Genomic DNA, 16,142 nt, shown 5'->3' on the forward strand with positions numbered 1-16,142 from the left:
CAATTACAAAATATGGGCAAATCTTGAGGAAGAACATTGAAAATTCATTGTGCAGTGAACAAACGTAAGTGCAATGACGTTTTCTTTTCATAAGCACGGGCATTTTTTCATGAGAGCTAATTTTATTCGAAATATTAATTAGCATTAAATATAGTCACGCCTCTCAATAGATATTCAAGCACTATTTCCGGTTCTTAATATAAGAGCTAGTTGACTAATTTAAACAGATTAAGCAAACTAGTTAATTTAGCTATTTGTAATAAATAAGTGTTATCTTTTCTAAAATATCCTTACTAATCAAATATATTGGGTAGAACTATCATTATTATAAGGGCTACCTTAGAAAAATGGATAAATATGAGAGATAAAGTGGATTTGATCTTATATTTAGGATCAAAATAAAAATCAAACAAACTCTTACATTAAAAAGTAGAGGTAATTAATTTATCACATTGTGAAAAATTAATCTTTTCTACTAGATCCAATTCTTATTCATAAATGCATTGAATTTTGACCACCCCATTAAAAGCCATAACCTTTCTTCTTTATTGATGGATTCGTACCAACCAAGAGTTTAGCTTTCTTATGCAAATATGTTGGGAAATATTAAGTTATTCTGGAAGCAACTACATGGTGGTCCTAAACGGATCAGAAACGGATCAACAGCATGACTCAAGGAATAAAAAGGCGTTTCATTCTTATCACCACTTTATCATAATGGCTACTGCATTTGTGGAAGGTTCATGCACCAGTCCTTTCTTATGCATCTGTGTGTGTATACATATGGCCCTGAAAAGAAAGCGACTTCCTTAGGATATTTGGAAAATGGCATCTAAAATAGCTATTATTTTAAACTAAAATAGTTATTTATTTACTAACGCTTAGAAACTTATAAGCTGACTTTTCAGTTGTCACTGATGAAGGGTCTGTTATAGTTTCATTTAAGTGAAGTTATTAGTCTTTAAAGGGAACTACTCATTTAATATATTTTGAAATGTGATAGTTATACTTATATATTCCTTCAATTCTTAATATAAAACCGCATTGTTAAGTTAATTTTAGTTCTAAATATAAGACTTATTTCTCATATTTATCAATTTTTTCTAAATTACCCATATAGATACTCCCTTAACTATAATCAAATAAGTAGGGGGATATTTATAAAGATGATTATGGTATTTTAGGAAAAACATTTCATATTTTTTTATAATTAACTAACTTACCTAACTTTCTTAATCTAATCAAATTAGTTAGATAGATCTTATATTAAGGACTGGAAGAGTATTATGTTTGTATAGTATTATCAAAGGAAGTTTTAGTGGCCCGATAATGATACAACTCTCGAAGAACTAAAAGATGGATTTCACTGTTGACCATTCCAACCCCGAAAATTCCACAATCACATCATTGGATAGGAAGTATGCCATTTGAAAGAATCATTTTAGATCATAGTTGATATAAAAGATAACTAATTTACTGGCATTAAGAAAATTAATTATGTTAATTATTTATAATAAATAGATATTGTCTTTTTTAAAATGTTTTTATTAATTATATGTATTGAAACTATTTTTTGATAAAAACTTCTCAAAATATGTAATTGTTATAAGGATTATTTGGAACGAAATAGATAAATATTACAAATAAAATAGATTAAAATTTTACATTTAGGACCAAATTGAATTTTTAACTAACTCTCATGTCAAAAAGTGAAGGTAGTATTTAATTTGGATGATATTTATATGTCATTTTTCTATGTATGATATGCTTCACATGACACTACTAAAGTAAAACATAAAGATTCCTTTCTTATGAGTTATGAGATTGAAGTTGGGATTTTCATAATACCCGGATGAAAGGGATAGAATAAAATTTGAAAAAATAAAATTATAAGGCAAGAACAATTTTTGCTCTATCGATAATAAGTAAGAACTAATTAATTGATACTTCATTCCATCTAATTTAATTATTGTGGTATGAAAATTGTGGGTACAGGGAGGCGATTTAAGATGATGAAGACAGCATTACACAAACATGACAAAACAAACTTTTTGTGAAATAATGTAAATTTCTTAAACTATAATTAATTAGAAGTACAGTTCAATCAAGGAATTTAACTTCCATTAATTAATTAAGCATTTCCAGAGCATAAAAATTAGTTTAATTAATAAGAATATGATTTATGTTCTATAAAGCCATAGATTTTTTTCTTTGCCTCAAATTTCATTGTTAATATGAAAATCTCGTTAATAAGTAATGTGTGTGTGAGAAAATGCCCCTGAATCCAAAACAAGTCTTAATAATCATATTGCTTAGGAGTTGTAGGACACATACATGAATTCATATGGTAAACTATACAGTTTATGATTAAATACGCATTTATAACTACATAAGATTTATTTTATAGTATAATTTATATTATAAAATGGATCTTATTTTTAAAACTAGAAAGTATACAATTCATTTCTCAGATTGTACAATACACAAAAGACATGTGTGTGTATATGTATATAAAAAAATAATTAGTTGATATATATATATATATATAAAGCTATATTATTATGTCACAAGAGTGGGAACCATTTGTGTGTGGCGAGTGGGAAGTGATGAGTGAATACTGAATGGGACAAGTCACATGAGCCATTCATTCTTTCCCTTTTTCCCTTAAAAAAAGAAAAGAAAAGAAAAAAGACACATATTCTTTCACATTTTTTCTGATAAAAGGCAAAAATGCATTAATAAGAGAAATGCAACAATAGTTTAAGACACACTGCATCCAAAATAACAAGGACAAGAATTAATACATAATATTTCCCAATCTCGTATACACAGGTTTGCTCAATCGCAAATAACAAACAGTTTTTTATATTAATACACTTTTAATTCTAGTTTCATTCCTTATCTCTCACTCTTAACGCTTTATAGTTAGAGACACCTTAAAGCTTTTTCCTTTCTTTCATTGAAAAAGTTTCTGTATAAAAGCATCAATGACAATGGACAGGATATAACCCTTTTTTCCAAACAAATTTCTAAAGAGATTGCCCTTGAAATCCAACCCAAGCTTCACGTTGGGTGATTTTGTTTCTTTTTTACAGCAAAATATAGGCCATTCTTCTCCAAGGTACAGAAATTTATCAACGAAACTTCAATTCTGATGGCATTATGAATGTTGACCTTAGATACAGAATTTAGAGCCAAAGCGTCTTTTTTTTTTTTTTTTTAATGAATCTGGAGAAGCCTTTCCTTGTTTGTGTGCTATGCAATTCCTTGTCTTCCAAATCATATTTAATAAAAGAATGGTATCTAATTCATCATCTTGAAATGACCATCTTTGTGGAGACTCGTCAAGTTCAGTGAAATTTGACACATTGTGTCTGATAGAAAGCACTCCAAAAAATTCCAGAAGCTATCATGATTAGCAGGAAAAGAAGTACTATGAATTAACTGAATTATGTCATTTAAGAAATATGTTCATATTTATTAATAGTATTAGTTAAAAGTAGTTGGCCAAAAACAAGGCAAATATGTAATAAATGTACTTTTTTTATATTAATATACCCTTATTTAAAAGAGAATAGATAAGAGAGAAAAATAGTGAGAAAAAAGATTAAAGAGAGTGTATAAGAACAAAATAATTCAAGTAATTAGGAATAAAATCGGTAAGAATGTATTTAATATTCAAACAATCATAAATTGAATCTTATAGATTGAAAAAAAAAAGAGACTATAGCCAATTCAAAAATTTAGATCTTTATAAAAAAAAGACAGAGGAAGTATTAAATTAAAATGTTAAGTGTATCTTCAATTTTAATTTTATGAATGAAAAAAAATCACGTTAACAGATTTTTTGTTTCATTTTAGGAATTGATGCTTAATATCATGTATTTTTCACACTATATATATTAAAGGTGAACAATTTATATCTTATTATTTTATTATTTTTACTTTTTTATGACCCTATTGATTTTCTCATTTTTAAATTAATAGTTAAAGTAATGATATTATTTCATTTTTACTTTATTCAACATATAGAGTAATAAATTTTAAATTATATAAATTGAAATAATTCGAATTAAATTAGAAACACAAAAATATATATATATATATATATATCCAAAGGGTATAGTGACGCAAACCCGACCCAACATTATCCAAACAAACACAAAGCATGCCACTTTTAGCTGTCCCATTCTTTCTTCAAATTTTCGTGTCCTCACAAAAATCCAAAATTCCAATATTATCAACTTCATGATTGTGAGTGTTACTGAAAATCACAGTACTTATGAAGTGGGCGACTTTCTATGTGAGGGCCAATAACATCTAATTATAAAGCACAGATTAAGACGACTCCAATTTGTTGAGCTTTGTATTGAAAAACAAAAAAACAAAACAAATCAAAACCCTTAGTTCTAAATGTTTTTTTATGTATATATACTTGTTCGATTCTTAAGATAAAAGTAATTAACTAATTTGAATAAATCAAAAAAATTATATTAATTATTTAATTATGTGGCATCACCTTCCTAAAAAAAACATTTTTATATAATATTAAATTATATGAGTTTATAAATCAGATAAATTAATTTAAAAGATAATAAATGTCAAAAAAATGATTAAATTTTTATATTTAGAATCAAAATCAATATCTCATTAGTTTTTATACTTAGAATCGAAAGAGTATGTGTATAAAGTAACAATTGTTATTGTTTTGGGGAGTATTAATTAGTGGGAAGAGGAAATGCATGCATTCTACATTTTAGCAGTCTAATCATTATCCCCAACCATTTGAAAAGCAACCGATATTATACATAAATACTCTTCTGATCTTATTTATAAGTCATTTTTAACATGTTTCACATCTACTAAGAAAGACATTAATTTTCATGAACTCTCATTTAAAATTCAACAACTTTTCAATTTTATCTTTATTTAACATCCATTATAACTTATGTAAACAAAGTCAACACAATAATAAATGAAAAATAAAATTATACATCCATACAAAAAATTTCTCTTAATACTTTATAAATAGGATCAAAAAATATGTTCTCTTTCTATCCTATAAATAGGACTAGAGAAGTGGCTCTTAGCAAAAATGAATAGATATATATATATATATATATAATGTATTTCGGATGGTAATTTCATTAAGTAATTTAAATTCTTGTTTTAAAAAACTAATTCCAATATCTTGCAAATTTAAATTAGTTAAAGAAATTTAAAAAGAAAACGATTTTTTTCGTTTTTCGAGAAAGAATATGAGCATTTAATTCCTCACTACTTGCATCATTAGTTGGAAGTGCGTCAACCCATTTAATTGAAAGCTCAGTGGACACTTTCCCTGATTTTTTTTGAAAAGGCTACGCTTGACATTATTTATTTTTTGGTTATTAAATATTTTAAATAACACTAATAAAGACATGAATTAAATGATTAGATAAAGAGCTTAATATAAATGCCAAAACTCCATTATAAAATTCGAGAGGAAAATCATTTTGCAAAGTACTTATAATTTTTCTCAACTTTTAATTCGGTACTACTCCGTCCCTTATTATGAGATCCTTTTAACTAGATTATGCAGTTTAAGAAAACAGTTAAAATTAGTTGCAAGCAATTAATATGTAGCAAATATAATTTTTTTCTAAATATACCCCTATATATAAATAGGTATGTGTGAAAGAGTAATAGTAAGATAAATGAAGAAAAAGAATATATTAAATATAGTAAACTATAGGAAAAATAAATAATAATATATTAAATGTTCAGACAAACTTAAAAGGATCTTATAAAAAGGAAGAAATCTATTTAAAAAATTAGTAAATTTTATAATAAGGGACGGAGAGAGTGTATGTATATTTTCTTTCTTAATTAAACACTCTAGCTTCATTCCATTAGTATTGTTAGTCCCTATGCAAAAGCTAAGAGTATTAACAAAGCAAAATTAGTGTTTAATTAAAAAAGAAAAATATACAGGTATCAACTACCGTATCTGACTATCTGCAGAATAGTCATCCTAAATTTTTGAAATTCATTAATTTAGACAAACGAGAGTGTTTGAATTAATCTGTTAGAAGTGATTTAAATTAGTTAAGTACATGGTAATCAAACTCGCGATTCAACACGTTAAACTCGCCGATTTCATGTTTTCAGCTCAAAAAAATGTGTTAACACGCATGTAAAATCGTATCTATTGAAAACTCGTAAGCAATTTCTTGTTACTCATTTAAACTCGGTAAAATCGCATTAACTCGGTGATTTATATGCGAGTTTGAAACTAACAACAAAACTCACCGAAAGCAACCAAATTTTGAAGTTTTCTCCGATGCCACTCACTGCATCATTAAAAAAATACTTGAGTATTTAGAGAAAAATCTATGAAATAATACTACCAACTCATAAAATTTTAATATACAACAATAAAATCATTTACGTTAAAATTACCTAAAATATTCATAAAAATAATTGAAATATTTATATCAAAGCATGCATAAAAGACAGTTAAATTATCTAACTGTTTCTTTAAAACATTGAAAATCCAAATTAGTGTTCCAGATTATAATTTTTATTAAATTTATGATTATTTTATTATTTGATTGTGTATAGTGACTTCATGTATGAATTTCATAAAAATATCTATATTGAGTATGATAAACTATGAATGTTGATAGGTTTGATTTTAATTATTTAGGTTTAAATTATATTTTAACTAACTTTTTGTCATTTTTAATATTTAAATTATCTAATGATATACTTTTAATAGCTGTTTATTAACAGAAGTAAACTCTTACGAGCTTACTATCTGAGTTTACATACTTGTTATAAGTTTATTTAAACTCGTGAGTTTAACAACCTTGGTTAAGTATATGAGAAAATTTTTGTCTTGACTTGCAAGAAAACATTTTTTAATTAATTTTGTTGTTGAAAAATGAATTTCGATTCAAGGTCAAACGAATTATTGGGCCCATATTTTTTTTTCCTAAATTCATATTCCAAAATTGACACCATTCGTTCATCACACAAACGCAACCTCAACATATATGCTAAGATAACTAATCCTTTTTAAAAGAAAACAGAGTAGTGTAGTGCTGCATACTTTTTAATTATTTCCAAAAAATCATCCATTTATCTTATTATATTTGAGGAGTTAATTGCCTTGGTTTAGGCCCCGCCTATAAATGGCAAACAAGCCGCACTCTATTCTGCACAACACAACCTCCTCCTCCCAAGAAATTCCCTGAGAGAGATAATGGAGAACAACTTCCCAGTGATCAGCCTGGACAAGCTCAATGGAAATGAGAGAGAAGCAACAATGGAGAGAATCAAAGATGCCTGTGAGAACTGGGGATTCTTCGAGGTATACGCACACACACACATATATATATATTTATATTTTAATGCTGACGCACACTCATCCGTACGTGCATTACATCTTGCAGGTGGTGAATCACGGGATACCCAACGAGTTAATGGACACAGTGGAGAAACTCACTAAAGATCAGTACAAGCAATGCATGGAGCGAAGGTTCAATGAGGTGATGGCGAGCAAAACCCTAGACGACAACGACGAGATCAAAGACATGGACTGGGAAAGCACCTTCCTCTTGCGTCATCTTCCAGAGTCCAACATCTCTGAGGTGCCCGATCTCTGTGAGGAGTACAGGAAAGTGATGAAGGAGTTTGCCTTGAAGCTAGAGGAACTAGCAGAGAAGCTTCTGGATCTGTTATGCGAGAATCTTGGGTTGGAGAAAGGCTACTTGAAGAAGGTTTTCAATGGCTCATCAAGATCATCAGGACCAAATTTTGGGACGAAGGTGGCCCACTATCCGCCATGTCCAGAGCCAGAGAAGGTGAAGGGGCTTCGTGAGCACACAGACGCAGGTGGGATCATCCTTCTCTTCCAAGACGATAAGGTCAGTGGCCTACAGTTTCTTAAAGATGGTCACTGGCTTGGTGTGCCTCCATTGCCCCACGCTTTAGTTATCAACATCGGTGACCAGCTTGAGGTAGCCCCTATTTCTTTTTTCTGAATATTAAACCAGTTCAATGACCGATCCGGTTTTCTTAACATTAAGCATTTTGAAATGGAGAGAACAGGTAATAACGAATGGGAAGTACAAGAGTGTGGAACACCGAGTGATTGCACAAAGGAATGGGACCAGAATGTCCATAGCTTCATTCTACAATCCAGCAGGTGACGCTGTGATCTACCCAGCTCCACAGCTAGTAGCTGCAGATGAGCAACATGAGAACCAGAACAACAGCAACAACCAGATTTACCCTCAATTTGTGTTTCAAGACTACATGCAGCTTTACACCAAGCTCAAGTTTCAAGCTAAGGAACCCCGTTTTGAAGCTTTCAAAGCATCGCCTCTCAATCTGGCTCCACCCGTTATTCCAACTGCCTGATATATATATATATTATATAATCCCATGATTGTCAATAAGAACAATAAGCTTTTAATTAGGATGAGAAGTAAGATGGGCCTGTTTCAGAAATGGGCGTGAATAATTTGGCGTGGAAGTGAGAGTGATGATGAGGTGATGTGTGTGGTATTATTGTATGAAGAAGTAGCCAATTAATTGATGAGAATGAATGTGAGTGAGATCATAGTAATGATCGTGTGTTTGCTTAATTGAATGATGAATTTGATAGCATATATGTCGTCCTTTCTCTTTCGTTTTGTGCGTCTCATTAAGAGGCGCAACTTGGAAGGCCGTGCATGGGACCACCATTGGCAATGATCATGATGCCTGCCATGCCAATGGAAAAAGAACTTAAAATCGGAGCTACCCTTAAATTTACTGAATAAGTGAACAGCTTTGTTTTGGCTTGTCTTCTTCCCCAAGCTCATCACTTGGCTTCACTCAAATCAGGCAAACATATAGGTCCTATTTGGTATGAGAGAAACTGAAGGAAGGAAAATTTGAATGAGCTCTATTTCAAAAATTGGAGAAGTGGGGTTTTAAAATTTTAATAAACAAAAAAAGTAATGTAAAAGAATAATAAACATCAATTAAAAGTTTTTAACCCCACTTTTTTAATTTTTAAAATTAAGCTTATTAAAAAATTTTCTTGCCTCTCCCGCTCTCATTTTCCCTCGTACCAAACGGACCCATAATATTTTCTCGTATTTGTTTGTGTTTCATTGCCGTCCGTTTGTACGAGGAAACTCTGCTATTCCCTTCCTATCCTTTTCCGTTTTCTTCTCTTTTTATATCCATAAGATTAATATTTGAATGTTTGAAAGTTTCAAATTTAATACTTTATAAAATTATTATCAAAATGTTAAATTATAAATTAAAAAAATTAATTAAATTTAAATGGCTAAAATTTGAAGTGAATAATGAATGCTACAATAAAGAAAAATAATAAAAAGATGCATTTTGTATAAAATCAAATTTGAACCATTTAAATGTTGATCTTATAATTAGAAGGGAGAAGACGAGGGAAGAGAATGAGAAGTGAAGAAGAGAAGTTTCTAACTGGAGGTCCTCTCTCCGGTTTCCTCCTTCACTGTCACTGTCCCTTTCATTTTATTTTTTTTTTAATGTGATACAGATTTTTATTTTTATTTTTTTGAAATAAAGTTGTTATTTTCATTTGTTTGTTAGCAAATCAAGTTGAACTAGTATGTTCGTTGAGAATTTGGGATTTTGATAAAATTTGGTGGGCCCAGAAAAATCAGTAATATAGAGTTAAAACAAAATTGAGATTAAAATTATGGAAAGAGAAAACTATAGATAAAATGGGATGCCCTTGCCCTCCCTTTCTCTGCCCGTACGGGCCACTTCCAGCCAGCAGCAACAAAGTTGAGAACAGCCAGGGCCCAGCCCCTCAATATATATTCTCCTGGTTCTTAATATAAGATCTATTTAACTAATTTGATTAGATTAAGAAAGTTATGTTAACTACTTATAAAAAAAGTGACATATTTTTCCTAAAGCATTATATCATCTTTCTTAATACTCCATCTACCTCTTCTACTTGATTATGGTTGAGAGTACATTTATAGAGGTAATTTAGAGAAAATTGATAAATATGAGAAATAAGTCTTATATTTAAGACCAAAACCAACTCAAGAATTGAGTCCTATATTAAAGACCGGAGGAGTATTATTTTTGCAAGAATTTTATGAATAGTATTATTGATTACAAATTTTCTACTACCTCCGATCCTAATTATAAGAGCTAGTTGACTAATTTGAGAAGATTAAGAAAAAAAGTTAAATTAGTTATTTGTAATAAATAAGTGTTATCTTTCCTAAAATATCATTGCTAATCAAATATATTAGTTAGAACTATCATTGTTACAAGGACTACATTAGAAAAAAATACATAGATATGAGAAATAAAATGGTTAGAGATCTTATATTTAAGATCAAAATAAAAATCACACAAGGCCTTATATTAAGTATATTAAGTATAGGAAGTAGTATTGATTTATATATTTAGTACTGATTATATCGATGCTGATTGATATGATTTTTGTCTTATGCTGATAAATGGTGGAAATACCTTATCTAAAGTCAGCATCCATTTTAAAGTGATTCAGGACAGTCGAACCCAAAATGAGTCGTCGGATCAATTTAGAACCCGAAAGGAAAGGAGTCGGGGGAAGGAGGTAGAAGACGACCCATCAAGATTTCAGTGATAGAAAGCTTTTTCCTGAAATTTCTTGAATTTTTCACAAGTCTAAAAGGAAAAGACCAACACATATCTACACTGTTTCTCATGAATTGGCTGCTTGAAAACATCAATTAAAAAAGAAAAGAAAAGGGATTGAGGGCAATGTAGCATCAAACTAGAAATCCTAAAACTGCTAGGACTTTTTCCCTTATTCTAAGATGCCAGAAGAAAGACTACTCCTTTGCCGCTGCAATGCATTTTATTGCTAACTTATTGCAGAGGAGGATCTGGGTTTTGCTTTCACATCAAAATGAAAAGAAAACCCCTATGTTCAACTTTCTGGGTTCATCACCTCTGTGAAAAAGAGAAAGACATGGGCAAATGTGCCGACAAGCTGGAAGTATCGAACGATTCCACGAATCTCAGATCTGAAACTCTTGCCTTGGCTGCTGCAAAGCGTAGGTACTCATCAAACACTGACGACAAGCACCATTTTTGTAACTTTCTGAAGCAGCCTACCACACAACCCGTTCGGTGCTGTAAAATGGAAGAGGGGGAGCAACATTTTACTCATTTTACGTGACTCACACGAGTGATTAAATCATTCATAAGCAATTCTAAGTGCCCAAAATACATCAGTTCCCACTTAGTTGGCATACATGAAAGCATTGCTATATATAGATCTACAAAAACCAAGTTAAATTTCGTTAGATACTCGAATCAGACACAACACTCCCGACGTTGGTGTTGATTGAGTCAGTATACTTTCGCTTCTCAAGTCAACATAATCCCATGAATAGGTAATTCTATTAGGAGCTTGACTTTTCGAAAATGTTAAGTAGTTTAATCTTATATTAATCAAAGATCAACACAGATCAAGACGTTCAACCTCATGAAATGTCAAGGTCTTCATAAAATTACCTCAGATGAATTGGGATGTCCTCATCTATGCATGCCAACTAAGCAGGGCGCCAGGGCATAGTGGGGCCCATATAATATTTCATTAAATTAGAAATGACAAATTAAAAAAAACAAAACAAAACAAAACAAAAGGTTGAGCGAATTCTAACCTTTCCTCGTTTACAGTGAATTAAAACTGGGTGGTTCTTCTCATCTGCATTATAGATGATGAAGCAAAGATAATGAAACTGCAGCTAAAGCCAGATATGAAGTGTGAAAGAAATGGGCCGGGATATGATGTATACCAAGGACAACTCTTAGGGCCTGACAGATTGTGTCCTCCGGGATGCTTACAAAAGGCTCCTGGATGCACAATTCTCGGTGTCAGTTTATAAAGACCATTATTCACAATAGATTAAGTCGTCATGTCAAGTTAAAACCTAACTGTCATTCCCCATTTGTATCCAAGAAAAATAGTGTATTGCCATTTCACGAGGAATACACACAGAAATTCTTGGTTCGGCATAAAGAAAATGTGAAATCCACCAACGAATTAACTTGCAAGTCAAACACACTTCTTAATAATAGACAGCACTAATATGCTTATATATTTTATGCATGATAATTTGGTCCAGTAATTCTCCGTAAACCAAATATAACTGAGAATGTATTATAGAGAGATTGCCTAAACCACCCAGCATTAAACCATTTTCTCCATGCTAACTAATTGATTAGACTGAGACAGTATCAAGATCTCAAGTTTAGACGATACTGCACCCTCATTATTCTAAAGTCTTGAGGCATCAGATGCATGGTTAAAATGCAGAAGAGTTGTATCATTTTTTCATAGTTCTACTAAGAAGACCAATACCAAGCATTATAATTACGAGGAAACAGAAGAGAATATTAAGATGATAAACAAACAGGTCCTGATTCTTTAACCATAGTAATTAAACATCATTGGGCGTGACACACGAGATGGGCTGATGAGGAAAATAGGTCAAATGAAAACATTGAAGACATATATTATGACTGTTATAAATAAGAAATTCCTTCATTTACTGTGAGGAGCATTATTCTGCTCAAATCTAGTCACCACCAAGACGTTCATTCGTCCCCCCCCCCCGGGGGGGGGATAATGCCTGTTCTGGTTTTCTTATGCATATATTAGGTTTCATGATTTATTGTCCAAATACAAGTTCATGAAATAGGGACTAAGGAGTTCTATAATTCCATAAGGAGTGAAGTTCTCTCTGAAATCCACATATATATGATATTTAAGTATTGAAACAAAATGCACAAATGGAAACTACCCCTTTGGTGGTCCTTGAGGGAAGGTGCGTAAGTCTAGGAAATCGCAGGACAAATATTTTTAAAAAGGTTTAGTCCAAGCACTCAAGTTTCTTCACCGTTAACATAACCACAAGAATTATCTATGGATGCTAAGCGTTCTCTCATAATTCAGTATTTGGGTCTATAACAATAGGATACATTTCAGATAAAGTATTTGAAATTTAATAAATAGCTGTGTGCGTGTGTGTGTGCGTGAAAGAGGAATATGATGAGTAAAAATCTAATCTCAGTCTTGTCAAACAAATGAATACAATGTACTAACAAATTAAAATTTTTTTTTTAGCCTGCATGTGTTGTTAGTGAGAACTAGATATAATAATAATGAAAGTGAACGCATGCAATCTAACAAACAATTTGCAGAACACTTTCAGTATAAAATTTTTATAAATATGAAATGCTCTGTAATTGGCGGGCAGCTAAGTCATGTCCAAAACCTCAATAGTCGCCCAATACGCATGCTGGATCAACGAATTAATGATGTTATGTGATGACCACTAATATATTATGACTATTTTTCCGTACTGTTAGGTTTATAAGAACTTGTCTCTTTTCCATCATCTCCTTGTCTTACATCTTACATATTTTGGTTATATTTGCATTATAAAGGGGCAAGTTTATGATTGTCGAAGAGAAAAAACTGCTGTCGAATCCATCAATAAACCCATTGTGCAGACAACGAACTAATAATCCATAATATCTAATAAGCCATTAATTATTCCAATAACAAGCGAATATCAAGACCTTTTGTGCCCAAGAAAAAGGCTTCACCAGCCAGCTTGGTTTCGTTCTACATGGATTTCATTATAACTGATCCACAAAATTAAGTGCACACAAGAAAAGAAACGTTTTCGACATAACTATGCTCAGATCATGATCGATCCAATTCCAATCACTGCTAAAAAATTAAGTAATCATATAGCAGAACTAAGTTAAGCTTGTCTGAAAGAGAGATTTAATTTCAAAATAAGTTGCAGGAAATATTCTGACCGTATTACCAAAGACAAGAAAAATACGAACTGGAGAAATAACGACAACAGTTTAAGTTCCCTAGACATGGAGACCCTTCTATAATATAAAAGTTCATATCCAATAATTTTCCGTAGCTAGCTTATCTCCATATCCACTTGAAGAAAAAATCGCACAAAATAAAAGATGAGAGTGACAGGTCAATTGGGTTAGATATTCATTAATTTTTTGTGCAACTTACCAATATAGTTATCCAACACAATCAAGCATATGAACAATCATAATCAAAAGAGACCATCCAAAAAGCAAATTCAGAAGCACAAATTCACTCCCATTACATAACGCAAACTTCAAACAGCTATATACCTTGTGACCGTCAATCCCAAATTGATAAAGCTTGATCCCATTTGACTTCAAGAACTCTAAGCTTTCCTCCGCATACGGCTCGGGACAGAGATATCTGAAGAACCATCCGAACAAATTCAGCACAGAAAAGCTAAGTGGCACCACAGACCGGATGAAGGATCGAAATTTTTCCGGCAAAGAAGGAAAACAAACAATAAAGAATCCATTTATAAGGTTCTGTGCTTACACAATGGAGCGGAGACCGAGGGATTTGAGGAAGGAGAAGTTGTCGGGTTGAGGGAAGCCGGACCGGAAAATGCCGTTATCTACCATGGCGAAATTGATCGGCTGGACGAAACAATCCTCGTCTTCGCCGTCAATGACCTTCTCAAACCCACCACCATCATCGGCAGGGACGACGGCCGATGAGAGTTCGGCGAGACCCAAATGGGTCTTCTCTTTACTCTGCCGCTGGAGGTGCTGGTGATGGTGGTGGAGACGATTGAATTCGAATTGGAGTTCTTCCACTTTCATATTTCTATAATTAAAAACCCCAAAAAAAGAAAATATCGGGTTCTTAAAAATCGCGAAAATACATTATATAATAATAAAAAGAGAGAAAGAGATTGGGATCGCAGAGGATATTCCAAAGTACCTTGACAGTTGAAAAAGTTGCACAGTGAAGAAGAGGAAGGGGAGAGAGAGAGAAAGAAAGAGAGAGAATGGCGTGAAGCAGTTAAAGTAGAAGGCGGAGACAATCGGAGTGAAAGAGAGAGGCTGTATATATAGAAGAACTAAGAGAGACGCGGAAGAGATGAAGGAGAGGGGAGAGAAAGGCGCGGCAACGAGGGAGGGAAGAGAGAGAACTGGTTCGTCGTCTGGTTTTGGATTTGCGAATCAAAATGTCTAATTTAAAAAAAAAAAAAAGAAATTAACGAACTTTTCTGATTTGTGAGATTGGGAAGAAAAAGGGAATGAAAAGGGAAGGAGGAGTTGGCGTGAGCGAGCAGGAATGGAGGATTTTGGAGCGTCGTTTGATGAGTGCATTGCGGCGCGTGGAAACGGAATAAAAAGTGAAAATAGTTTGTTTAGTTGAGGATTTGAGATCATTGAACTTTGAATAAATTCATTTACAATATCTTCTCTCTCTTTTTTATTGGCATTCAATATCTTCTCTTGCATTCACACTAACATCTTAATTATTAACTACTGGTACTCCCTTTCTTTCATTATTATGAGGCAATATCTGTCCATCTAGAATAAGTGAGCCATTCTTGTTACAAATCATTACATAATACTACGTCTGCTCATTAATATAGAATCTCGTTTGATTTTTATTTTAATATTAAATATAAGATCCTAATCCACTTTAAATTTTAATATATATGTATTTTTTTTAAGATAGTCCTTCTAACAATAGTAGTTCTAGTCAATACACCTGATTAGCAAGGATATTTTAAAAAAAACAACACCTATTTACGATAAATAACTAATTCTTTAATCTCCTCAAATTAGTCAACTAGCTTTTATAATTAGGACTGGAGGTAGTATTTTTTTCAGTTTTTTTTATAAGTTTTAAATAATTAAATTATGTTTTTGGCAAAAAATAATTAAATTATGCAAATTAAAAAAGTTCCTTAAAACTTGTTGAAAACAATAAATATGTAAATAATATAATTTTATTTTTTTAAATGTCATTATTTATTTTATAGACAATGTAAGTGGAAGGGAGCAGGAAAAAAAACAGAGAGATACATATAATTAATTAGAAAAAAAATGTCATTAGGCATGTACAAAGTGTAGCTTATAAGAAGAATTAAATTCACTCAAAAAAAAATCATAGATTACAAAATGGGCAGTATGGAATACATTAATAAGTGGCCCTTATTATAAATCACTAAATGAGATATTAGTCATATTTTTTAAATTATTTTTATCAAAAAATTATTTTT

General features: G+C 31.5%; 2 protein-coding genes across 2 annotated transcripts; one reads left to right on the forward strand and one right to left on the reverse strand.

The window, feature by feature from the left end:
* Positions 1 to 7,237: 7,237 nt before the first annotated feature.
* On the forward strand, positions 7,238 to 8,655 carry LOC114717060 (1-aminocyclopropane-1-carboxylate oxidase-like). The gene is made up of 3 exons (XM_028902144.1): positions 7,238 to 7,354; positions 7,437 to 8,003; positions 8,095 to 8,655. Exons 1-3 carry the CDS (start codon positions 7,247 to 7,249, stop codon positions 8,404 to 8,406), a joined length of 987 nt encoding a protein of 328 aa, XP_028757977.1. The 5' UTR covers positions 7,238 to 7,246; the 3' UTR covers positions 8,407 to 8,655.
* Positions 8,656 to 10,642: 1,987 nt separating this feature from the next.
* On the reverse strand, positions 10,643 to 15,083 carry LOC114717064 (tyrosine-protein phosphatase DSP1-like). Its single transcript, XM_028902148.1, has 6 exons — positions 14,846 to 15,083; positions 14,438 to 14,728; positions 14,212 to 14,305; positions 11,832 to 11,889; positions 11,697 to 11,740; positions 10,643 to 11,163 (listed from the first exon to the last, which is right to left on the reverse strand). Exons 2-6 carry the CDS (start codon positions 14,722 to 14,724, stop codon positions 10,975 to 10,977), a joined length of 672 nt encoding a protein of 223 aa, XP_028757981.1. The 5' UTR covers positions 14,725 to 14,728; positions 14,846 to 15,083; the 3' UTR covers positions 10,643 to 10,974.
* Positions 15,084 to 16,142: the final 1,059 nt, after the last annotated feature.

The sequence above is a fragment of the Neltuma alba genome, unplaced genomic scaffold, assembly GCF_004799145.2.
Source record: "Neltuma alba isolate B1F8T4 unplaced genomic scaffold, ASM479914v2 tig00011705_pilon, whole genome shotgun sequence".
Lineage (NCBI taxonomy): Eukaryota > Viridiplantae > Streptophyta > Magnoliopsida > Fabales > Fabaceae > Neltuma > Neltuma alba.